The following is a 27657-nucleotide window of genomic DNA, read 5'->3' as shown; positions in this document are numbered from 1 at the left end:
TTAAGGATGGACTTTTAGGGACTACAGGAGGTCATCGGGTGGTGTTTGGATTGAACGGAAAATCGTGGAAAGGCACAGCTATGTGGTAGGATTATTTAGTGTTTAGATACAATAGATGATAAATGGATTAAAGCTAGGGTTAATGTAAGTGATGCTGGAATGTGAATAATGGCTCCGGTAGGGTTGCGCATGGTGAGAAAATATATTATCGCAGTGAAGGGGAAAATCACTAAAAAGGAGAGGGTGGCAAAGGTAGAAAATATATTATCGCAGTGAAGGGGAAAATCACTAAAAAGGAGAGGGTGGCAAAGGTAGAGAAAGATTTGCTAGAAGATAGAAAGAGCTAGAGATGGAGAGTAGGTTGCACAGGGTGAGAAATAATATTGTCGCAAGATTTGCTACAAGATGGCTAGAGATAGAGATAAAAGATTGAGAAAGATAAATTCATTTAATTTATAAGCATGCCTATAATACAAGTTATAATACAGTATTTATAGGAAATATAAAAAGTTCTAAAATTAAATAAGAAACAAACATTTCAACCTATCTAACTAGTAAGTATATTTCTCTCAAATTGTAATTTCATTCTGCTCTAAATAAAGTTTGAATCTAAAGGAATCTAAAGGAAATGAATAAGAAAAGCGTAGATCATAACATCACTAATCTAATTCTTCTTTCAAATATCGTATGAATATTTGATAATTATTTTAGAAACAACGTAGATTGTACTTAGGCTTGGATGGATCCCACTAGCAACCAACTTAGTGATTTCTTCCTTTTCGATGTGCGAGTAGTAGTATGGTCGCACATTTGTCAGTCATGTATCGAGTGCAATCTCAATTCAGTGATCATGAGATCTAGTTATTGATAAACCCTTCAGCATATCAAATACCTCACAAATTCCTACCATATATAAGATAGATCAGCGTAAAACATTGACAAGTTGCTCCATCAAGGGACCCTTGATCAACTTTATGAAATAGCTACTACACTGGTTTGGACAAGCCGTTCAATAAATGTATTGCTGCACCTGAATTTGGTCTCTCTATTTTGTATCGTTCCCAATAGTGACATTTAAACCAGTGTAGGTTCAACCTCCAATCCTATTTTTTGAATCATCTTCTCATTGAGAAAAATTATTAGTACTTCCACCTTTAATGAGAATACAAACTACATAATTCTTCACTATTCTTCCATCTGTATAATTCGCGATGTAGTAGACCTTGGATATGCATGCAGAGAGATCCTCAGCGTGGATTTCCTCCTCCACATCCCCAATTCTTCAATGACCTCTTCCTTTTATCCATCTTCTTCATATGTCGTAGCCCCAATCTCAATGCCAACTGGCACCCCTATCAATATTATTGTTGCTAGTCCTGCACATTTGTGTCTTGGATAATTTACTCGTTGCAATAAAAGTACAAACATTTGGCTCTTTACTCCTTCACTTGGGCTATTATAAGGCATCATGTCAAAGGTCGTAGAGGATCTTTATGTCTCTAGACCAACCCTAGCCACAAGTGATCACATTAAAGCTTGCATGAACACAGTTGTCACGATGGCCGCATCATTATGGTCGCAAATGGGCTAGTCTACCTCGTATGTATGTCCCTATTCAAGATATTTTTCATCCCATCTTTAATACCATAAGTTTTTCCCACATCATTGTGCTATATGGAAGGCATCTGCAAGTGAAGTAAGTCAATTTACTTTAACTTTAGCTTGAATATCAAGACGGAGTCTGCTAATGAAAGTACTTCAAAGAGTGAAGTCTTGGCCATCTCTCAATAAATTTGGATAGAAGTAATTTGAACAAGTTTGGAAAGAGTCATCTCGAAGTCTGAACAAAAAATAAATAATTAAACATACCTAAACTAACCATCATATATATATATATATATATATATCCCTCATTTTGATTTCAGTCCGCCCAATATAAAATCTCAATCCGAAGAAAATCCTAGTACGAAAAATATAGATAATGATATTAATGGTCTAATATTAACATTTTGGTTTCATATTATTCAGGTGTTGAATGAATATTTAATGATCAATTTTCAAAATTGCATGGACTATAAATTTTTGCAATTTAAAGATTTTGACTCAATTCTGACTTTAATCATACCATTCCTTGCTCTAACACATCATCAAAGGACATCAAAATATAGTAAGATTCTAGCTTTTAGGGTAATAATCTGTTGAAAATATAACAAAGAAGCCAGCTGAACTACATAAATTGGATATAACTATGGACTGATAATACTCTTCTATCTTGTATAGCAAAAATGCTGCTAACGAAAGGAGACAAATATACTTAATTTGGATCTAACTAAATTTTCCTTCATATATTCATTGAGGGACCAACAACTCTACTAGAAATACCTTTCCATAACCAAAGAGATTGTAAGTTAAACTCTAACCCTAAATAATATTGTGGAGAAAATTATTTTGTAACTCGATTGCTTAACTCAATGACTCGATAGTATAATTAATAATTCGGTAATACAGTTAATTTAGAGGAGCAGCTCGGCAACGCAACGACTTAAAACAAATCTCAACGGCATTTAATTAGAAGCAATTATGTTCGGCAATGCATATAATTTAAAACTAGATTAAACAGCTTACTATATTGGTTAAAAAACTTAATAAAACCTAAGTATCTCTATATGTAAGGATAATTGACCTTTTGTTTAGAGCCTATATCTAGCCTTTAGACGCATAAAAGACTAAAAAAAAACATATTCATTAAGGGGCATCCACTAATGGCAAAACTTTTGCCAACATATGCACGGAACCTTTTGTATCTGATGATCCATGCTTCCCATGTCTCTGTTTGCTTCTACAACTTGTCAAACCAATCACTTGCCTTCGATTGCCTATGCTACAGAAGGGCAAAACCATACTAGAAACAACACGAATTACAAAATTTTAACAGAAAGGAACGAGATACTTTACTTGGAAGTATTCCGTATTCACTATACAATACCAGCAAAAAATTGATGTATGAAAAAACTATTCTATCATTAGAATCTGTGTTTTGGAAATGCCAAGCTGAAGACCAGGAGGGGGCTGCTTGCTATCTTTCCTCTTCACACTTCTCACTAGCTGATGGTATCATGATGTTTAGGAATTAAATCATCCTTCAATCTGTCTTGCTTCCATTTTTGGAGGATCTCTGATGCTGATGGCAGCTCTGCAAAGAGGTTCCTAACATCAGCTCTTAGCAAGTCAAGTGTTTCATCAGTTACAGAAGCCTGTGAGTTGCAATGAACTGATTGCAACTCTTTGTCACAAGTTGTGCAGGATGATACAGTAACAGTTTTTTCTGAAGTAACACCTGTCTGTCCACCAGTTTCCTTGGTATCAACATTGCTAACTGAGGAGAGGTTATTTCGTGCATAAGTAGGTAGAGCACCACCAAAATCTATAATTGGTTTAATTGGGAAACAGTCCAGAGCCTTCCTATTGCTGTCTGCACTGTTGGCATCCTCCAGGTATGTCGGATGACTTGATGAAACATCACTGGCATCAGCAAGCAGATGGGTACTTTTTAACAGTCTCATTCCACAAAGGGACTGCAATGATCTCAGGAAATCAGGAACAGGTTCTTCCATAACAAGATTACAACCACTGAGATGGTTCAAGAGGTCTTGAAATGCATTCTTGCTGAACCGATCCATGTTATGCTGGAAGAGATCTGTCCACTGCGACTCGCTCACTTTAAATGAAGCGTGAGCCATGCCGTTAATCAGATTCACAATCCTTCCAAAGTTATTCTGACCAATGGAATGGCATATGATTTCAGCAAACATGGATACATGGGGAACCTCTCCCGCCTCCAGGATGGTATCAAATGCATGCTCCAGCAAATACCACTGCACACCATAGAGGATAGTCAAGTACTCTACTGATGACTATTCTTCTACATAAATTGATATAAGAGAGAAATATTCAATAGGATTTGGTCTCGAGGACACATACCATTTTAAAGCAATAAATGTTGTTTATACAGCTATAAGTCAAACAAAGATAACCAGTATCATGCTGCAACACGACAAACTCAGCATGACCATATCAATAAATTATTACATTTCAGACCATCAAACTCCTACTAACTGACCTCAAAAACAGAGTTTCCAACCTCAAACTTTATTATTGACCAAATATATGTTTATGGGAAGAGAAAATTGTACAGTTATGTAACTCGCATTTAGTGATAGAAGGTTCATATTAAATAACTGCTCCAATAAAGAATGCGTAGCTGTATGAAGTATGCAAAGCATGACTGTTCATAAAAAGACAAGCCACAAAATGAGCAGAAAATAGTTTCCTTTATAGAATTAAAACCTAGTATCATATAGAAGCAACAAGCAAATGAGAAACACTAGCTTAGGACAATTCTGTAAAGAGAGGTTAAAAAATTATTGAACATATTTGGCAAGGATAAGTGCAGATGTACACAGGGAAATACAGCTTAACGATTTAAAGGACTCGTACCGGTACAAAGGGAAGTACTATGACATAGTATGAAAGGTAGGAAAAGGCCACAGTAGCAAGCACCACTACCAAATTATTTGCATGCTCCAATTTTTCACTTGCACTCAAAAAGCAACACTACCATATTAAAGAGTAATGTGTTGATCATATTTCTTAGTTAAACTTTATACAAAGTTTAAACATCTATATTGTCATGTATGTCAGGCTCAGAAAACCAAGGTTCAAAAAGTTGGGATCGGCCTTCCAAAAAAATGATATATGCTCGCCGGATTAGCCGTATCGGTCGCCCGGATCGGCCGTATTGGTTGCTCGGGTCGGATTGGATTTTTTTAATTACATAAAATTCTAAATTATTTAAAAATGCAGAAAAATTTCTAAAATTTTAGAAAATATGACAAAAAAATAAGAACATATGAGCCTTAAAAATTAAACAAAAATACTAACTTACTCTAAAGTTAAAATCCGATGAATACTGATTTGGCTCTCGTAAATCCCTGTGATCATCATCATAATCATCTTAAGTTTAAAAATAATGATATCTAAAATCTAATGTTCCAAATGCATCATATCATTCATATCAAATAAATTTTATTAAATTTGAGAAGGATAATAATTAATATGTGAATCTTGTGTCTAAGGATACTAAGGAGGATAATAACCAACATATGAATCGTGTGATGGTTCCAAACAATGAATACTTAATGAACCATAGTTTGTTAAAGTTTGCTAGAGTGATATTTGCATCGCCGGAGTTTGTTGGAGCTAGATCTCTCCGTTAGAAAGTGAGAGTGAGAATAAAAGGAGAAAAGAGTGAAAGAGAGAGAGTGAGAAGAAAAGAGTAAAAAGAAAAAGGGAAAAAGCTTGGGGACATCAATAATTGATGTCTCTGGGTTGGATCCAGGTCAAATCCATAATGGATTTGACCCGATTTGATCAAAACCGGCCGATTTTAGTCATTTGATTGGAATTGGCCATGGATCGGGATCAGTCGATTCGATGAACCTTGCAGGAAACTACATTTCTAAACTGAAGATCTTACTTCAAACAAGCATACTCGGCCTATTCTCAGTGATATCAAAGCATGAGTAGTACAAGACTAGCATGTATTTGAAAACCAATGGTTAAAGAATCTATACCAAAGGGATTTGCAATGAGCAGTTCAAAATAAGAGACAAACACTGCTCACCTTTCCAGATTTGGATGCTTCAACCAGCAACCATGCATATTTACGTTGGTCTAGTTGGTAACCAGATAGAGCCATCTCCTTGTACACATACTCAAAATACTCCCACTGGAGAGCAGAAGCTGATGCCTCAAGCATAGAACGATATGTATAAGCATCTGCCTTAAGTGATGGACTATCATGACTATTTCCAGAACCAGAAAAGGGGGTCTTGATGTTTTCAAATAGCTCCTTTGCCTTTCCAAACATATCCAAATGACAATAAACTTTCAGCATGGCATTTATGGTTCCAATGTTAGGGCTACAATGATCCTTCATGAGTTCAAAAATTGAGATACAGTCGTTAATATATCCTCCATCCAACGAGGCTAAGATCATACCAGTAAATGACACTTCCAGTGGTTTAGTGATAGGAAGATTTTTAAGCTTCTGAACCTGCATGACATTTACAAATACAAGCTTAATTGTATGTATGTCTAGATAATCTGGACTCTTCTATGTGACAATTATAACTCAAAAGAGAATCACTAAATATGCAGTCATGTAAAAGAAACTATCAACCAACAGAGCATCCACATCTTTCCTTGATATATAAACTTAGTGTACGTGCTAATATTTATAATACTAGGTCAAGAATACTAGTCATCTACGAAACAAATGAATGGAGACATGCAAGAAGTCAAGATCATAGACAACATCTGTACTCAAATTATATAAAATCCTATATAACTATGTATGATGAATGCAAGCACACGCATATATGAAGAAAACCACATTTTTCACATATAAGGAAAAAGATAATTATGAGAAAATTTATTAAAGTAATTTGATAATTTGACACAGATAACTGGAAAGTGACAGGACTGAGTAGAAAGAATGTCTTCAGTAGCCAGAACAAAAGTTAAACATGATGATGAAAGAATATTAGATAAATCTTCTTAACAGTAAAGTTATATGATTGTTAAGAACCAAGAGAAATGGACAGGCTTCAACAAAAGATCAGTCTTGAATGAACAAATAATACTAGGACACAAGTACATACCAGCAGATCTACTTGCATGAAAACTGTAAATCCTTTACAACAACCATTTTATACAGTTTTTTGGCTTTATAAGAAGACAGTGAACTGATTTGAATACATAAAAAGAACATAGCACCTGCAAAATCAGTTCTGAACAGTTCAGAGACCTTATATATAACAAACTATTTATTCATCGTAGAAGTCATAGTTCTACATTTGCACTGCATCTTTGTGCCTTAAGGATGCTTTAAAAAATATATAAGCTCGAAAAAAGGCATCCAAGAATAGGTCAACGTGTCACTCAATGATTCTCTATCACTAACCTTTCATCACCTCCAAGTTTTATACTTTTATTCCAACCTCATGTAAAAGGGACCTACTCTAGAATTAACATTTTTACAACAAATGCATACATACTATTTTAAAATGAAAAAATAGGGCTCCATGAAATGATCGTAATCTGAAAATTACAAAAATAAACACCTAACCAGGTCCATCAACTGGAAATGTAGAAGTAGTGCATATCACAATTATTTATTAAGTAACCCTGCAATACCAAAATACAGCACAAAAGTGGATCATGTGTAGCACACCTCCACCATAGCATCCTGCCACCTTCCATTGTTGCAGAGGCAGCATGCCAGTTCATAATAAACACTGGCTGCTCCAACTACTCCTCTCTGTTCCATCTGCCTAACAGCTTCAACTGCTTCATCTATTTTGCCTTCTTTCCAAAATGTTCTTACAAGAACTGCAAATTTTGGACACATGATTAAGAAGCCTAGCAGATACTGGTACAACTAACAATGAAAGGAAAAGCATAAAAGTAATGCTTCTTACTCCTACCTTTGTATGTCAATGCCTTTGGAGCCAGTCCACCTTTCCGCACTTTTTCAAAGAATTTGTGAACAAGATCATGTTTCCCCGCATTCAGCATCACCTTTCAACAAGCAGCACCTGTAAGCCTAACATACAAAACCTGAGGGTAGATATGGTACTAGACTACCACGAAAAGGAGATCTAGGATACAAGCATCTAGCTCTATTCTCTTGTTTCTGATCAAATGCTTCATCTTCTTATGCATTAACTAACAGTCCCCACAAGCACAGCAAGTTCCGACATGCTAAAATGAAAGGTCCCAACGTACTGACTTATCTTGCTATCCAGGAAAATAAAGGGGAAAACTATTGATACCCTTGTTTGGTTTGAGACTAAACTCCGAACTCGATTAGTTAGTATCATTTCTTAATCTTGATATTTTCGAGAGTAAACTTGGTTAGATATGAAAAAAATAAAAAAAATGTTAAGTTACTGAACTAATTAAAAGTCTCTGAATTAGTTTAGAAGGAGTTCCTAAACTCAAAAAAAAAAAACAAGGCCTAAAAGATTAGAGATCTGCAAGCGCTTTTTCCACCAGACAAAAAAGACCATTTAGCATCCTTGAGGAGCTCTCACTGACAGTGTCTATCAGTTTGGAGACCTGATTTCTGGAAACTCTCATCACTGTAATTCATTAACTAGGGATGTGATAAGGTAGGATTTGGTAGCACATCTAGTAAAATTAACCTCAAGTCCTTTAAGTTTGTCAAACTTTAAAAATTTCAGATCTTAAATAAAAACTAAATATTTGGTCAATTTGTTTAATAATTTTGCCATGCAAAATCTCAAATCATATATAATCTAATGAAAAATATTAAAATTTCTCATGACTAGAAGCATCATGCAAGAACAAACTATCTTAAAATTTTATTGGTTTAAGATAAGCAAATGAGTTATGAAAAAATAATAAAATTTTCAGCAAGTGCTCTGCAAGATTACTTATAAGGTGCTTGAGTCAAGCTAATCTGAACAAGATGTTTCTCTCAAGCTGGCTCACTTGACCTGTCTTACTACCACAGAAACATGTCGTATTTGATGTTCTTACACTGATAATATAGAGGCAACAATAAAGTAGTCCAATGATCCAATCAATTCACAATTTTTGAGGACCAAATATCCAGTTCAGAAAATGAATGGCAGTTTCCTGACTTACTTCCATGGACAACCCATAGCTTGCTGCAGTAGGTTTTATACCAGCATGTCTCATTTGCTCCAACACCCAAAATACCCCTTTCCATTGACGAGATGGGATACAGGCATTTAGCACCTGCAACATTTCAATATTATTAAGAAAAAGGCAATTAAGAGAATCTGATGATTCTATCCACAACTTATCTAACAAATAGGGTTAATTACATCTGAACCCTTCAACTATTTCTCTATATCACCTTCATCCACTCAAGAAAACAATTTATCATATACACTCCCTAAACTATTTAAATGTATCACTAAGTCCTCTAAATTTGACTAACTTAATATATGGACAAAAATACCCCATCTTTCTTCCATATCCTTCCATCTTTTTCTTTAGTGATCTATATGACAACTTTTCCAAATAATAAATTCTAAATGATCTCCTCTAATTCCTTTAAATTTTATTTCTAACAGAAAAGGGGAAGAGAAATTAAGGACATTTTTATCCATCTAAGTCATTAGTCAATTTTTAAACTTTTCTCTAATATAATATCTAATGGAAGAGGCTTAGTGCACAATTAGATAATTCAAATGGTTTATCTATCCACTTTTTCTCTTAAGGGGGTCAAAGTGATATGGAGTGATAGCTGAGGGAGCCATAATGTAATTAACCCAAGGAATATCCACATGTAGAAAGAAGTTGCCCTCACAGCATTATATATGATCACATCTGGCTCCAAGGTTGGATCCCAATTTTTGCTTCTCATATTTGTAATCTTTTTTAAAGGCTTCTGCCTCATGAACTCGACAATCTTGGTTAGCTCATTCACAAAACCAGCTTGACCAAGTGTAACAGCAATAGTACGGTATGCAGCCATATCAGGATATATCTGAGCATCTCCCTACATCCAAAGTGAAATTACAGGATAATATGAGATACCAAATACATCAAAACAAGCAATTTCAAATTCTTCTGGAATAGCCAGTGATGTTAATATAGAAGTAACTACTTTACTTAAGCAACAGGAAGAAAGACTTACCCGCATTACATCGAAAATTTTGAGAGCTTCAGTAGCCCTCCTTGCTTTTCCAAGGACGGCTAAAAGTTTTGTATACACAAACCTGTACAAGAAACAACTCTAATCAGTCTTGAAATTCCTCTATCACAATTCCACATTAAGAAAGAATAAATATAAAAGAGAAAGAAACTTATAGTACAAATAAGTAACACTCTAAATACAAATAACCCTCCATACAACTTTTACCTGCTTTTTCGGTGCTCATATTCCTTTTCTTTATAGACCCATTCAACGACAGACAGAGCTTGCCTCCAATTTCCAAGAGCTCCAAGCCCTTCAACTATTTTCAGTAGATACATCTCTGTAAAGAGCAAACCTGATTGCTTCATCAACCTTGGAAACTTCCAGTCATGCGAACTCAGGTCTGAGTCGCTAAGCCTGTATCACAATGTCTTCAAGGGCTTATCTTGTGATATTATTCGAGGTAAACTCCGGAAGAACCAACCAACAGTAAGGAGTAAATTTAAAATTTCATTTGAAGTCCTCATAGTCACAGACTCAGGAAGGAATATAAAAAGGCATCATATCAGCTTAAATGCAAAATATCCGATGGAAATTTTTCAAGAAAATTCGAAAATCCGATCTTTCAAGCAACATGATCGCATCTTTCAAATAATTCTTATAAACATTTGAAAGCAATTATGGAGACTATATCAAGTAAGAAGATGAAGAAAAAGGCAAAGCTCGCACCTTCTTACGAGCAACTCAATCTTCTCGTCATCTCCCATCTGTGTTTGCTTCAAAGCAGCCACCTTTCTCTCTCTTCCCTCCTCAACGCCCACATCCACCTCGACATCATCCTCCAGAAGCCACTGAAATCGACTACCATTCCTCTCCGCAAGCATATCCCTCAACTCCTCCAAGTGCTCCCCTTTCAACCTTCCCCCACCATCCCCCTCCCTCGCGCTCACTATTCCTCTCAAATCGACACCACCTGATCTCTCCCACGGCCTTCCGGCAAGCTCCTCCTTCAAGGCACGATACTCGGCAGAGATCTGTCGGAATTGCGCCTCTTCCTCCATTTCCTGCCTCTGGGACTCAGACAAACTTAGAACTTCATCAGCTAGGGCTTTTTTCTTGGTTCTACGGAGGGATTTCTGGGTCTCCTTCTTGCGGAGGGCGTGGAGGATCTTGGGAGTGGGGGCGACGCCCTTCCGGAGGAGGCGGCTCTTTAGGGTTTCAGTGGTGGGGTAGAGGGGCTTCTTTTTCTCGGAGCGGGGGATGAGGGTGGAGAGTTGCAAGGAAGGGGCAGAAGAGACCGCCATCAGGAGGGATGGAGAACGGAAGATTACAGAGGCGGGAGAAGAAAATAGAGAAGCAAGTTGTGTGTACGTAGATTTGATACCCGGGGGGGTCGAATCCTGCACGTGCTGTGCGAGCGAACTGTTGGAGGGTTTGGCAGTTAATTTACGAGATATTTTTCTTTCCAAAGAAAGACTGGATCAAGATTCAAGAGTTATACCGAGCATTCCACCCAAAACATTATCCTTTACCAACTAACTCAATTAGAAACTAACTCTATTAGGGTAGGATAGATATACAGAAAGATTATGAGTTTGACTCTAATCCTACAATTAGCTTTGAGGAATGACCTGGAGCAAATTTTGACGTGGTTCTAAACAATTGTTCGACGACACATATATCTTGAAGGCTAGATTATGTAGCTAAAAGCTCTGTAAAACCTAAGTGTCTCTATATTTAGGAAAAAGCTAGCAAGACTTATTTCTTAATATTATTTTAAAATGGGTTAAACTGAACTTTAAAAATTAGGTATTTAATCATAACCAGATTAAAAGTGTAATATTATTACATTTTCATATGACATACAAGATAATATGCATTTCAAATCATCCAATCTTTCCCGATTTTTGAAAAAAAAACTAAAAAAAATAAATGACTTTATCAATTCAAGGCATGACCCACGAGATGTTCCTTTTGGCAAATCAAGGGTTAATTGTGATGTTTTCTTTCGGACTTTAGCAAACTGAGGAAAGTTAGATTGTTTTAATTAATTGCCTAGATAATTCAGATTTATTTCTTCATGCATCTATATGTTATTAGATAACACGATAGTACTACAAAAAAAAAAGACATCTTTAAGTTATCTGAAATATATAATTAATGCAGATTTTGTCTTCCATATGTAAGTGTCATTTTGTTCTGTTGGGAGCATAAATTAAAATTTTATATTATACATATATAAGATTTTATTGCATTAGATATATTCATATATAAATTTGAAATATATACAATTAAATTCACGTGCTTTGCATAATAAACTATTCTAGTTTATATTTTTGCACCGTTACATATTGGTTTATCCAATTCTTTTCTCAAAATATCAAAAATACTATTACACCAAAGTTAAGAAGATCCCATAGCATTAAATGCACATAGAATTCATATCATTTTTAAACTATAAAAAATATATGTATTTCTACTTCTCCTAAAAATATTATTTATTTATTCTTCTCCTAACAAATTAAGAGTGCTTAACCAAACTTTCTCTTTCTATTTTTCTTCTCTCCAATAAAAATGTTAGCTAAAAAGTTTACCCTTATATCGTCATATTACAGATATATATATATATATATTATATGGAAGTACTCATCTTTTATACATTAAAAATTATTTTATCACACTGGAAAATATAATAAAATTTTATAAATTAATAAAAGAGCATCCAAATGAATACAGTAATGCTATAAAGTATGTTTTCCTAACAAAGGAAGTTAATTTTTGTTGAAAATAAAAATCTCTCGTTATTGTTTGAAATATACCTAATTTATCAAAAAAATTTATACTTATTTGATAGTAAAATATATAACCAGAGAGATGGACTAGGATAATATTTATAAATTTCAAGGATATAATTATAGATTTTATAAATATTTATTTTTTGATTATTTAAAAATTATTTTTGGATTTAATATATATAATATGTGAATTCCATGTATATGTTTGTGGATTGCATAGATATATTTTAGGAACTCATAGCTAGTAATTAGCAATCCATAGTTAGCAATTACAAAATCTATAATTAATTTTTCAAAATCTATAATAACTGCAAAAATCTAAAGTTAGTATATATAGAATTTAAATATACAACTATGGAACCCGGTCATAATATCTATAAAATCTATTACCGGTCACTATACATATAATTTAATTTAATAAAATGAGTAGTTTCATTTATAACAGAGTGCATATAGAAATACTACATCTGAAATTCATAATTAGTATCTCAAGAATCTATAATTATAATAATGTAATCTAGAGTTTGTAACTATGAAATTTAAAATCGGTACCTACAGAATTTAGAATTAGCATATATGGAATCTGAATATACTAACTAAAAAAAATATGAATTTAGGTATACTCTGATATTAATTGAAGTAAAATTAAGAAGTATATTTACTTCTATTAGGAGAATCTACTAAAAGAAACTCTAGGTATGAAAATAATTCATATTTTCTTTTATTATTCTACTACTCAAGTACACACTTGACCTACTAAAATACGAGTATGTATGTTAAACTTATCTCGGAATGTGCATAGCACTGTTATAGTATGAAATTCGTAAATAATAACTATGAAATCTGCGGTTAGTATCTATAAAACCTATAATCAATATATATGGAATCCAAATATACTAATAAAATTATGTAGATTATATGTCAAAATATTTTGTTACTTTACATAAATATTTTAAAACATAATATTTATAAATTATATATAATGTATGTCAAAATACACCGTGTAAAGAATATATATTGAAGTTCATTTATGTTATAAACTAAATAATTTTTAAATTTTAGGACAAAAGTACCATTAGAAGTTTTACAAAATGAAAAATGATCCAGTCGGCTATTTCGATTAATAAAAAAAATCTTAAAGTCTATCCATCTTCTTCGTAGTCCCAAAGGAAAAAAAAAGGACATAGCTAGGGGTTGAAATGAAAATGATTGCAAAAAAGGACGGATTTAAATAACTTTTTAATTTGTAAATTATGTAGATGTATTCATATATAATTATTTTATAATTCAATGACCTTACTTAGCAGAAAACTAAGTTTTACATAAACTACCTAAAAGTCTTCGTTTAATTCAGCAGATATGTGAAATAAATTAATGTAAGGCTTAGTACAGTAAGAAAATAACCTACTTGCAGAAAAAAAATTTAAATTTTTAGTAATAGCAAGATGAATTTTTAAAATTAAATACGTTTGTTTTTTAAACTAGATGCATATTTTTTTATAATTTATACAAGAGATATGCATAAGAATTTATGTTTACTATTTTAAAAATTCAAAAGTAATTTTTTTTTTTGGTAGATAAGCGGATTAATCGTCATTTTCTAAGTTAGAGCGTCCTGCAAAGGGCACTAATATTGTAAACGGCATCATCTCTCGTCCGGGTCGAAACCTTTTTCCACGGGCCACTGCACACCAAAATGAACCGCAGTGGATCTAAGTCACGTGCCAAATAACAAGTAGTTGGGCTTGGTCAGGCCCATGGATACCTCACAATGACCACCGTCAGATCAATGGCATTCTACAACAGCCGATTCGCAGCCGTTCGATCCGATTACCCGAAGGCTCGCACCAATCTATAAGTATCTCGCTTCCTAGGGCAAGGGTTTTCCCTCTTCCTCCTTGTACCCACGCCGAAACCCCTTGCGGAGGAGAGTAGCATCAACCATGGCGGTCGGGTTAGTTAGCTCGTTATCCGGCTTCGGGCATAATTTTATTCGCCTCTATTCTCGTCTTTATCCGTCGATGCTATTTCTTTATCGCTTTCTTCGTTTCTCATCCGTTTCAGGAAGAACAAGAGGATCTCCAAGGGCAAGAAGGGAGGAAAGAAGAAGACGTACTTTTGAAACCTAATCCATCTCTTTCATTTATTTCTTTTCTCTTGATTTGCTTAGCTCTGATCCGGTTGGATTTGGGGTTTTTTGGTCACTTGTAGTGTGGATCCGTTCTCAAAGAAGGATTGGTATGACATCAAGGCACCGTCGGTGTTCAATGTGAGGAACGTCGGGAAGACACTAGTCTCAAGGACCCAGGGTACCAAGGTTCAATTTTTTTTTTCTTTCTTCTTTAGTTGTACTTTTCAGTTCTTTTAGATCGGTAATTGGTGCGAGTTTTGTCTTTCTTTTAATTGAAAGGGATAAATTCCGATTTTGGAGACATTAGCCTCCGTGCTTAGATGAGATTCTTTTCCTTACCATGGTTCTGTCTCATGAGCTCACTGAAATGAATAATGTTCCTTAGAACGATTGGAATTAAGTAAAGTCATGTAATATGAGTGCTTATTCGCGAAACATTGTGTGCATAATTTCAATGAAGTATTTTTTTTAACGTTCTTGTTTCACTTATTGGCACATTCTCTAGCGTTCATGTTTCACTTGTTTCACGCATGAAGAAATTTTTTTTTGTTTACAGCTTAACATCTCTTTGGTGTTGCTCTGCAAAGTTAACACAAAGTTTTATATGTGTTATACTGTGCTAAGATATCCAATTCTAGATCCTGCTTGCTTACCATACTTTTAAGATAATTCTAAGGTGGAATAGCCTAAAGTTGGTTGAAGATGTCACGTCTAGGGGAAAACTATTGGAGTATTAACTTACTAAGCTGATTAAGTAACTTCAGTTCTTCGGTAGTATAGTAGGTTTGTTTCTGCAGTGATGTTGTGTTGGTGTTCTTTAATTTCTTATTTTGCTATTGTCAATATGATAACTATATTCGTCATGTTTCCTTTAGGAGGTTATATACTTAAAGTTATTTTCATGCTCTTGGTCTTTAAAATGTTAATTGATAGAAACTCATTGGTTGGGTTAGGAGTGACCAGGCAGTAGATTTTCAAACCAAAGTTGAAAGATCATTATAGTTGTTGACCCTTGAAGGGAAGTTTATATATAGCTTCACTAATTCATATCAAATGCTTTAGAGTAAAAATTCAGCTAAGTGAGGTTTGTAATTGTCAGAACTTAGAATTTGTAGAGGTACTCTCCATACTCAAAAAGTTCTAAAAATGGAATCTTGACATTCTTTTGGACTTATGTAAATTATTACTAGCTCATCCATTGTTTTTTTTTCTGACATGCAATTTCTCATGATAACTGAACCCACCTCCACAAATGTTTGGTTGATATTAGTGGCAGAGATTTGCGCATTCTATTAGATGGGTTGGGTCTTTGTCACTAGCAAACATCAGACAACCCTCAAGATGTTGATGTATGAGTTTCTAGATGATAGCAACATTTATTTCACATTACATTGTGTTATGATTCAATTGAGAAATAAATGAGAACAACTACAGCAAAATAGTTGGTATTTATATGCCCCACTTAGGATGAGAAGATCATGATATGAGACCTCGATCATCTTGACAAAAGGTGTATGAAATGTAGACAAAGGGTGAACTGGTGAAGCAATAGGTCCATAATCCTTTTTGAGGAAAACTGGAAGGTTTTCAACAATATAGTTGAATGGAAATAGAAAGGTTTTTAAGGCTAATAAATATTTGGAATGTGAGGCTTTATGCTTGTCTATTTTGAGAAAATTATTTTATTTATCTCAAATATCTATAGGAGTTTTTGGAAACAACTTTAAGAGGGATTTGTATGCAATTTTGGTTTTTTGTAACCATTCCTCACTTCCTCGAACAACTAAGGAAGTTACTTGGTTTTGTTCTTGTGAAGCTTTTTGCTAGTTGATGTGTAATTAAAAAAATTGGTGCATGCACTTGCATAGGCTATTAGTTTATGTGAAGCACGAATGCAGATACGATAGATTCTTAAAAGAAGAATTAAGGATTAACATAGATACACGAATAAATAAAAAACTAATATATTTTTAATTTGTTGTTAGCCAATAGTACATATCGTAAAAAATGATTATCCCAGAAATGATAAAATAAAATAAAAGAAAGCTATGGATTTAGTATCTACATATCTAAAACTTTAGAATAATATTGTAATAAGAACTGATATGAAACTCAAAATGTTAAGTGAAATATTGAAACATAATTCAACTATTAATCTACAATTAATTTGGATCTTTAAATGGCTTTCAAGTTATACGTTTGATTCATTATCAATAAACAAAGCCTTAAAATATTATAAAGGCTTTGATAACCACATATACATATAAAGTGTATGTTTAATATCATCTTTTAGCACAAAAAGAAAAAAGAACAATGATTGGATGATCAAGAAATGTGTTAGAGCCGTGTCGAAGTCGTATCTCGTTGTATTGAAGCCATACACTGTTGTATCGGAGCCGTGTCAGAAATTGAAAATTAATTTTTTTATTCAAATACTTCTCTAGCCATATTTGATATATATTGTGTCGTATTGTTGTCGTATTGATATCCAATATGTATTGGATACCGATATGGAGGGGCAAATGAAGTATCAGTGTATCAGATATTAATACGGAGGGGCAAATGAAGTATCAGTGCATCAGTGTATCGTATATCGATACGGAGAGGCCAATGAAGTATCGGTGCATCATAGGTAGTCACATATGAGGAAATGATCCCCTTATCATGTTGCATGATCTGTATTTGTATAGTGCCCTATAGTCAGAACTAGATAGCTCATACATGATAAAGACATTATTCCCACACATTTAAGGTAGATATGAGAAAGTTAAGCATGACATTATTCCCACACATTTGTTTAACTAAACCTAAAGCACTTGATTATCGAATTATTTATTTTGATAGCTGACTTGAATATTTTTTTAGTTGTAGTTTGGACACTTCATTTAAATTACACTACCTTAGTTTGTTGGTAGATCACATGTGACACGATATGCACCCACCTATTGCTTGTGCACTACGTTTTTATTTTTTCAGTAGTTTGGACACTTGATTTTAAAATTATACTTCCCTAGTTTGTATGGAGATCACATATGTGACACGATATACACCCACTTATCGCTTATGTGCTATGTCAGCATTCTGTGGGCTTTTTGGCAACATTGCTGTTTGTTTTCTACAAAGTAGATAGAGCTGGAAATGAAAAGAAAGACTTCTTGATGGCTATTAAGATGGTTTGCACGGGCATTGTTTCTTAATCTTTGCCTTGTGAGTTTTTTACTTTGCTTGTGTGCTGTACCAAACACATGGACAGTAGGGATTTCTCTTTGTTTGTGTCCTTAGGTAAGCCTTGCACAAACGTTTCTTTGGCCATCTTTAGTCTTGTTTGGCTGCCTGACAAATTATTACAACTATAATTTTTATGAGTGAGTATCTCAACTGCACTTTCAGCCTTTCATGTGCAAGTTTGTAGAATTGGTATATAATTTTATGTTGTAGTCTGGTATCATTTAAATTCATAATAATGAGTTGACAGCTGTCAACATGATCCAAATTCAATCTGTATTAGATTTCAGGGTGGCTTTCATAGAGATGCTTATTCATACTTTTTGACCTGATTGATAAATTTGTTAGCTGATTTTATGCTTAAATTGCTTCCCCGTTCTTAATATTAGATTGCATCTGAGGGTCTCAAACACAGAGTTTTCGAGGTCTCTTTAGCTGATTTGCAAACTGATGAGGACCAGGCTTACAGAAAGATCCGGCTTCGTGCAGAGGATGTGCAAGGGAAGAATGTGCTCACCAATTTCTGGGTATGCATCATTTATATTATTTCCAGTTCTCTTAATTTGTTAGTCCTATATACTTTTTTTTTTCTGACAATGCTCTCTCAGGGCATGGACTTTACAACCGACAAGCTTAGATCTTTGGTGAGGAAGTGGCAAACCATGATAGAGGCACATGTTGATGTCAAGACCACTGACAGTTATACCCTGCGGATGTTCTGCATTGGCTTCACTAAGAGACGACCAAATCAGGTCAAGCGGACTTGTTATGCACAAAGCAGTCAGATCAGACAGGTAATCATTTAGTTTTCCCATTTAAGACAACTCTTCTTCAATATTTAAGGAATTCTTAGAAGTTTCCTTTTTCATCTTCTGATTTAGATACGCCGCAAGATGAGAGAGATTATGGTAAACCAAGCTACAACCTGTGATCTGAAGGATCTGGTACAGAAATTCATACCTGAGGTCATTGGGAAGGAGATTGAGAAGGCAACTACTAGCATTTTCCCACTCCAGAATGTCTTTATCCGTAAAGTCAAGATCTTAAAAGCCCCAAAATTTGATTTGGGAAAGCTCATGGAGGTATGAACATCACCCTCGATTTACTAGAAACTAGAAACTGTAAAACCTTAATTCTCTACTCTTTTCTGTTGAAATATTAATTATGGAATTTAGTTGACCAACTTTTGTGTACACTATGATGGCAAAACGTCTTTATTTTCTCAAAATATGTGTCCTGTTTTGCCTTCAGGTTCACGGTGATTACAAGGAGGATATGGGTGTGAAGTTGGATAGACCTGCTGAAGATGTTCAGATGGAAGGTGAACAAGAAGTTGTAGGAGCCTAAATGGGTGCAAATCATTTGTCTTAAATCTTCATGCAAAATTTGTGTTTGTTTAGAAGATATCTGATACTAGTCCGATGTTAAACTAAGAGCAGTCAACTGATAGTTACTTAGTTTGCTGTTAGTATTCCTTTTTGTTTCACTGAGTTTATCGTCAAGCGATACTAACTTTTCTTTTTCCAAGTACGAGAGATTCATTTGTGGACATCCCATTGCTGTCACTATTTTGTACTGTTTTTCTTTGTCATTGCTTTATTTGGTTATTTGGTTCTGCTAGAGGTTGGGTTGTAAACGAGCTGCTCTTCTAGCTTCCTCTGAAATATTTTGGCTAAATTACATTGAGGCCCTCTAATTATAGGCCAGTATCATCTATACTACCTACTTCACTATGAAATTATGTCAATATTCTAAAATGATTCGTTTGATAGTATGCCATTTGCAGTCTTATTTTTTTCGTAACTTAATAGACAAAGGGTATTACGGTTACTTGTATATATATTTCAATACGTTGAGAAAATTAATGGTAGTATTTATGAGGTACTAAAATAAAATATAGGAATTAAATGATAAAGTATTAATATGATAGGGAGTGAATGATAATATATTAAATGATAAAGTATTAATATGATAGGGAATGAATGATAATATAGACAGGAACTAAATGATAAATTTTTATATGATAGGGAGTGAATGATAGCATTTAGATGGTCAGGTATAGATTAATAATATAGATAAAATATGAAATTGTGGTCTTTCTCGTCATTGTCAGGTTACCTCGTTTATTTTTGTCTTTTGTGAGAGGAAACCCTAGTAATTAGGTTACCTCCTACTTGGGCCAGCGATGGATATTAGGGTTGTGATAGGAATTAGAGTTTGCAAGGAATAGATAATGGAAGTCATTTAAGAATTATAAGTCTCCAATAATTATTTTTCTCTGTAAATGTGACATTTTTAATTTTAAAAGATATATAAATGATCTCGAATTGCATTATTATGCTTCAATTTTAAGTTTCAACCTCTCCACCCTTTTGACTCTTTCCTCCAAAGCGGCACGACGTTCTACCACGCAATCATAGTCTTCCTCGACTTTGACCATCCTTGATAGGTATGTATTTGTAGTAGATCTATTCATTTCTTGATAGGTACATATTCGTAGCTTTGATTTTGGAGTCTCTACTGCTAGATTTGAGAATTTCAAACCCCTGCTTCTCGCAGATTTTGCGGTAGCTATAAGTAGTGGGTTTCATTTTTGAATGCACAGATGCACGTTGAATTTCTCTGAATTAGTTTTTTTGATCTTTAGATCAAGAGTTGATTTCTCTGAATTGAGAGATTTACATAGTTGACGAACAAACTCTAAGGTTGCATTCAACTCAACATGGAAGACCAAATATATTCTAATGTTTTAGTACACTGTAATTTTTAGTGATATCTAAATGTTGTTAATTTTCAGTGATCTCTAAAACTCTAAATGCTGTTAGTTTTTAGTGATCTCTAATACTCTAAATGCTGTTAATTTTCAGTGATATCTAATTACCTTTGTGTAGTAATGTGTATTTCTTATGAATGCATATAGAATGTCATATGAATGATTGACTTCTCAACTGCTATCTTAACAATTAGAAGCAGGTGATATACCTAGTATTGAAATACAAGCTAAAGAAGAAAGTAATAATGTTCCACAGAAAATGGGTAGAAAGACTTCAAAATTATGGTAATTTTTAAAAAGATAAAGGTAATAGAGAAAGGAGTAGAAGTAAAAAGATAAAAACCTTAGTGTTTGACTTGCCCGTCAAAGTATTTCGTGCTTAAACAAAATACTATACATTTGAAAAAAGCACACAAAAGAATGTCCTGAATTATTGGGCAAGAAACAAAGGGTTCTTTCATTCCTTTGTATTCTACCAATAGTGTAGTTTCTATTATAGAAGAACAATATCTAAAGTTGCTTAAATCTAGGTATAATCAAACTTTAATAAAGGAGATTATAGCTAAAATGATTATGGTACATAATTATTCATTTAATATGGTGGAACATAATTGATTCAATATTTTATTGAAATCTCTAAATCCATGTCATGAGAGGGTGTCTAGGAATATAATTATAAATGACGTCATTAAAGTATTTAAGACTGTAAAGCAAGAGTTGAAAAGATACTTTAAAGGTATTAACAAACTCAATTTGACATCAAATTTATGGACATCAAATCAAAATGTTTTGATTGCTCACTTCACTAATTCTGATTGGAAATTGTATAAACGTGTGATTAATTTTTGCCAATTAGAACCTCCGCACACTAGTGTTACTATTGTAGATGCTATAGTTGAATACTTGATTAGTTGGGGTGGAGAAGACAAGGTAATTAATATCACTTTGGATTATGCCTTCTCTAATGATATTGCAGCTAAAGCTATAATGGAGAATTTTCAAGCTAGAGAAAAATTATTCTTTAGGGGACATATTTTTCACATTAGGTGTTGTGCACATATCTTGAATTTGATTGTTCAGGAAGGGATACATGCTATTAAAGATGTTATTAGAAACATTAGATGCAACGTCACTTATTTGAAGAAATCTCTTGGACGCCTTTATAGATTCAAAAAAATTGTATGAGAATTATCTATTTCTACTTCTAAGGGGTTGGCTTTGTATGTTGCTACTTGGTGGAGTTCGACCTACATTATGCTAGAACATGCATTGGTTTATAAAAGTATTTTTTAACAGTACGCAACAAGGGATGCAAACTATCGTGGCCTCCTTCTAAAGAGGATTGAAAAAACACCAAAATATTGTGTAAATTGTTGAAATATTTAATGATGTTAGTGACATATTTTCTGGAAGTTTATATCCTATCGCTAATATTTTTTGGTCTAAAATGTGAAAGGCAAAAGAGTTGCTTAACATTGCATCTGAAAGTGGGGTTCCTTCTTTGTAAGAATATGGCCATGGTGATGAAAAAAAATTGATAAATGTTGGGGAGATTGCAACATGTTAATGGTAATAGCAGTAATATTAAACCTTTTCTCAAAATGAAGCTTGTAGAGTATTGATTTTCTAAGATATAAATATTCGGAAGGTTAAAGAAGTATTATATGATATTATAATGCTTATGTGCTTGAAAAATCAAGTATAATTGTTGAAGATGCTTTTGTTTGTTCAATAAATGAGAGGGAATCAAGTGGTAGTGGTAGTATTATATCACTTGGATTAAAGGCAAAAGGAAAAGGTAGAGCTATAAGAACTCCCTAAATACACGTGGCCCTTACATGGGTGGAACCCACATAATATCCAAGTGACCTGTTGGTTAATATTTCAACACAATAAACAGGAGATAAACACATATTTTTATATATAATATAAAATAAAAGGAAGTCTATAACACCATAGATCACAACAAGCTCCAAAATATAAAACCATAGACAGATCCTAATACTCTCGTAAGAGCTATAAGCTATCTACCTTACTTTACAAGAATAAAATAAATACAAAGAACTAAAACTAGGCTTCACTAGATCTTCCATAGGCCTGGGCCTATCTATCATTTTGAAAATATTTCCACAAGAAGTTAGTGAGCATAAAACCCAGCAAATATCTACTGCTATAATCTAAATGTAGTGCAATTAATGATGTAACAATAAGTAAATATGAATATGTGTCTCATGATCAAATCAATACATCATTATCTCATACTCAGCATGTTCATCTAATACGCACATACATTAGCAATTAATAACCTACCATGCATCAATCCAGAGTATCAAGTCCTCAAACTCAAGCTTACACTAAGCTCAATCTATAGGTCATGTCAACACTACACTATATGATATGATCATCTCAGACTATAAAATTTGTAATTTAGGCTCATACAGAGCTATGACTGTAAGCCTCATCAATAGTCACATATAACTACACAAACTCATAAGGGATGATAGATTCTAATTGTAACTCGCTAGTTTATTACCCGACGAACAATATGACTAATTATCCATCATCTTAGGCTAAAAATTTTAGTTGTAAGCCCATCACATAGGTTAGTATCGCACATCGATACTACTATTTGAGCCCTCGGCTCCACATCATGGCACAACAGTGCGAAAATCATGAGTCGTTGCTCAAGGACGCCCTCACCTTGCGTCATCAAGTATTGCTAGGTCTATGTCATCTTACCCTTCTATCTCTCTATCTTAAATATCTTAAAGGGTATGATTTTCCTTGATCGATAATAAATCGTTCATCATTTGACAAAACGGTTACCTGATTGTCTGTGATTAATAGATTGAGACATCAAGCGTGCACCCTAATATATAAGTATAATAATATCCTCCGCTTCTAATTCTGGCTGAGGAGGTGTCGAATACTATCGAAAAATAGTAATCACTCCCTTTATGGTTATGCACATGTGCAAGTGGTATGATATTATACAGTACAATAAGCATAATGGAACACACATCATTATTATATATTATGTACTATCATACATGATAATTTATTGTTAGAGAAGTTGAAACTCGGAAGTGGAGATGTATTTTTTTTTTTAATTTAAAGAACTATGTTCCTATGTCAACTAAAGAGATACACTCTAAAATTTAAATAAAGAATGGTATATTGTAGTAATTTATATGAATTTGTTAACTTTGACAATAATTTGTTAATAGTATTATGCTAAAACCTAACTATAGTGATAACTCTAAAAGAGTCAAAAAGATTTAGCTGTAATTATAATATTTTAAAGAATGTAAGGGTAGTTATGGTACTTTGAAAATTTTAGGTGGCAATTACATAAAAAACCTAAATAATATGACTTATGCAAAATTATATCTTAATTACATTTATAATAAATTACGCTTAAAATAAAAAACATTATTGAATACTAAGTATAGCTATGTAAGTTTGAAAAGAAAAATGAGCAACTTAATTAGTTTAGCTGCAGCAGGCCTACCGATTTGTTACAAGTTAATTCTTCTTTTGATTCATTGATATGATCCGATCCTCAACTTCGACTGGGATGATGGTGGTGATGATGATGAAATCTAGAAAATGGAAATGAAAGGGATATATCAACGATCTTGTCTTGCACAAAACAACATATATTTCATTATGTTATGATTCTGGGTAAACTAATGGATAGCTTTGAACTATTTTAAATTATTTACATAAGGGTAAACTAGTTATTTTTAAACCCAAGTTCAATTTTAATTATAATTTCTTAAATTTAAGCAACAGAATGCCATTTTTGAAAGAGTATCAAAGATTTTCGGCGGTGCTTACTATATTTTGGAAGCATATATAATATAAAGTTTTTAGTGGCAATTATGTAAGAATCTTTATTATTTAATATACGTAAATGTAAAGATTAGTTAAAAATGGCTAGATAATAGAAGAAAAATAATTATATTGCTTTTAAAGATACTTCTTTGGTTTTTAAAATCATTTAGAATTACAATATATTATTTATATTTAAAGGAGTACATTGAAAGTATTACTATATACATTGACGGTAACAATCTGATTCCAAAAAGTCACAAAAAAATCGGATCAAAAATAAATAAATAAATAAAAATAAATTTATAGATTACAAAATATAAAATTCTGAATAGTCGAGTCTAGTGTTGGACACTATCTTCTTAAGACCAATTCGTCTTCCACCAATTGCTTCTAGAGCAGTGGACGTCAGTCTCCTAGGATATAACGACTGTCTTACACTCGAAAGGAAGCAGCTATTCGAATGCCTTGTTGAATATGAACCATGCTGTGCTATCTCTCAAATGCAAACTCAGACTTAAAACTCGACCAAGACTTAGAAGGAATAAACCAAAATTCTATGTATCAAATTATGTAGACTGACAACCTATTTATAGAATTAAACAAGATCGACGAAAGGATACAAATGGTTAGTCTGAAACCAATTACGAGTTACAACGTGAAGGGATGCACCATTTTGAGGTCGGTTCAACCAACTAATTGACTGATTAACTGTTCATCGAAGGGACACACCACTTCGACTTCGGGCAGGTTCAACCAACAACCCGAACTAGACCAGATTTGAACCTGTATCAGGCAAAAAATTAAAATTGGACTTGACCCGTGTGTGCGAATCGAATCGAGCCGAGGTAGACCGGGCGACGCGCGCATGTGAGTTAAGTTACATAGTAATCTTTACCCACAAAATAGGTACCCCTTTTGTGGCACAAAACCCATAAGAAGTTTTTACTTATATACCATACTAATTTTTCTTAAATGGTACTAAACTCACTTTTCTTTATTTTTTTTATTGCTATGATACCCACTTTAGAGCCAATTTTTATTCGCTTCTTTTCATGGATTTGACTAAGTGAATATATGACAATAAAGTATTATTTGAGCTTAATTAATTCTATCATTAAACCATCAAGAAAGGTAAAGTCAAATTAACAAATTCATTTGGGTTATTCTCTCAATTCCAATCGAATCCAACTGGATTTAGTATAGTATGAATTGGCGATCAGAACATATTTGGATAGAACTTATAACCGGGTCACGAGAAACAAGTAATTTATGCTGGGCCTGTATCCTTTTTATAGGTTCACTAGGATTCTTACTGGTTGGAACTTCGAGTTATCTTGGTAGGAATCTGATATCCGTATTTCAATCTCAGCAAATTGTTTTATTTCCACAAGGGATCGTGATGCCTTTTTACGGGATTGCGGGTCTATTCATTAGCTCCTATTTGTGGTCCACAATTTTGTAACAGAGGTAAAGTGCCAACTATTCCAATGAAGCATCTAGCTAGCTAGCTAGCTAGAGACACGTCTTTTCCATCACATACAAGTCCATCTCTACTGTCCCACCAGTGGCAAGGCTATAGTCATAATTCTTGGATAGAAGATAACCACGAGCAAACCGGAAATGGCCGGTACCTCCGACGACCACCGACTCCCTCACCGGCAAGGTCATCGCAATCCTCCCATGAACGATGAGTGAGCTTCCTTTGTAAGGCCCTTCCTCGAACGCGAAGTGCAAGCTCAAGTCTGACACGGTCCCTTTCTCCGACACCCGAACGGCGAACCCTTGAGCCCTTCCGACGAGCTTGGAATCCGGGGTCGGCCCTTCTGTTATTACGTTGTTGAGCACAACTATGTCGCCAAAGTGGCGCGGTGATGAGTCGATCGTCGACGGCGAGGTCACCACCCGCATAGCCGTTGGAATAGGGCTGGTGTAGTCGTCGTGCATGTAGAAGTGGAAGTGGAGCATGTTAGATTCGTTGGTGTAGTACGACGCCATGCAAGAGTTTAGGAGCAGGAGATAGAGGATGGTAACGGAGATGAGAGAGGAAGTACGAAGAGATGAATACTCCATGGTGTGGATACAACCAGTTTTCAGGATAAGCAAATGATGCAGGATATTTATAGATGGAAAAATGTTAGGAGATCGATCCTTTTTTACCTTTTAGTTAGCTTTAAATATTGCATTGTGTTCCTTTCAAAATTTAAAAGACATGGGAAAGAAAAAAAGAAGAAGAAGAAGAGTCAAATAAAAAATATAGCACAAATGGTTGGTAGATTGTGAATCACAATAAATATATATAATAAATACCATTGCGAGATTTTTCCATCCGGTACCCCGAGAAAGTAAGAGGCGTTAGGAAATTAATCACATCATATTACGTCACGTCAGTGAATTCGAGCAATTTTAGATAGTACGAGGTTAGGAGGTTTTTTTAGAGGGGGTAGATTTTCAAAGATCCAAAGATTGTGTTTTTTCAAAGGAGTAGAAGCTATCTTATCTAAAGCTTGGGAGTTCCGAAAAGCTTTGTTTAAAACAAGGGGATTGGACTTCCAAAAGTGATTTTTGAAATTAATTCTATATTAATAATTGAATCCGTGAAAAATAAAAAAGATTTCTGAATGATTGGAGATATCTTATGTCTATTTTTTCAAACATAAACTATCCATCAAATTTTGAGACAAATCTTGCTACCCACTGGCTAGCACGTCACATCAAATAGTGAGACAAATCTTGCTACCTACTGGCGAGCACGTCACATGAAATGTTGACATTGTGTTTTTTTTTTTTCTGTTGGGATAAGATAAGGGATGTCAGAATTCCAATGGCTAGAGACGCACTTGGGATGAGCCAATCCCGGTGCTGATAGGTTGTTTTCTGAGCCACTAATTTTTTTAATAAAATTTCCTTTAATTAAAATGAGAAAATTGTGATTCATAATATATGAATTAGTTTTGACTCTTGATTCTCCTTTAACATCCTACGGGCTCGGATGCTTAAAGAAGAAAAGAAAAAACTAACCTCAAAACTTGTTTAAAGTCCCTAGATGACCTCTTATTTGGAGGACCGAGCAGAGATTTATCTTTAAATCACAACATCTATAAAATGAAAGAACACCAATACTCCTCTAAAAAAATCAAGAGTA

The 27657-nt window shown here is 34.0% G+C and overlaps 3 protein-coding genes across 3 annotated transcripts; 1 reads left to right on the top strand and 2 right to left on the bottom strand.

The window, feature by feature from the left end:
- Positions 1 to 2780: 2780 nt before the first annotated feature.
- LOC140774217 (pentatricopeptide repeat-containing protein At5g67570, chloroplastic) lies at positions 2781 to 11149 on the bottom strand. Its single transcript, XM_073117119.1, has 9 exons — positions 10484 to 11149; positions 9980 to 10171; positions 9755 to 9836; positions 9425 to 9616; positions 8734 to 8847; positions 7548 to 7641; positions 7295 to 7452; positions 5684 to 6115; positions 2781 to 3875 (listed from the first exon to the last, which is right to left on the bottom strand). Exons 1-9 carry the CDS (start codon positions 11056 to 11058, stop codon positions 3102 to 3104), a joined length of 2613 nt encoding a protein of 870 aa, XP_072973220.1. The 5' UTR covers positions 11059 to 11149; the 3' UTR covers positions 2781 to 3101.
- Positions 11150 to 14408: 3259 nt separating this feature from the next.
- On the top strand, positions 14409 to 19456 carry LOC140773813 (small ribosomal subunit protein eS1). The gene is made up of 7 exons (XM_073116567.1): positions 14409 to 14503; positions 14614 to 14661; positions 14761 to 14866; positions 18295 to 18432; positions 18514 to 18699; positions 18787 to 18987; positions 19157 to 19456. The coding sequence occupies exons 1-7, from the start codon at positions 14493 to 14495 to the stop codon at positions 19250 to 19252; spliced, it is 786 nt and encodes a 261-aa protein (XP_072972668.1). The 5' UTR covers positions 14409 to 14492; the 3' UTR covers positions 19253 to 19456.
- Positions 19457 to 26027: 6571 nt separating this feature from the next.
- On the bottom strand, positions 26028 to 26510 carry LOC140773248 (pterocarpan synthase 1-like). Its single transcript, XM_073115727.1, has one exon. The coding sequence runs from the start codon at positions 26508 to 26510 to the stop codon at positions 26028 to 26030; it is 483 nt and encodes a 160-aa protein (XP_072971828.1).
- Positions 26511 to 27657: the final 1147 nt, after the last annotated feature.

Source organism: Typha angustifolia, chromosome 13, assembly GCF_048772165.1.
Source record: "Typha angustifolia cultivar Huaian chromosome 13, ASM4877216v1, whole genome shotgun sequence".
In the NCBI taxonomy this organism is placed as follows: domain Eukaryota; kingdom Viridiplantae; phylum Streptophyta; class Magnoliopsida; order Poales; family Typhaceae; genus Typha; species Typha angustifolia.
The sequence above is the reverse complement of the archived record's forward strand: the minus strand, read 5'-3'. Positions and strand labels throughout refer to the sequence as shown.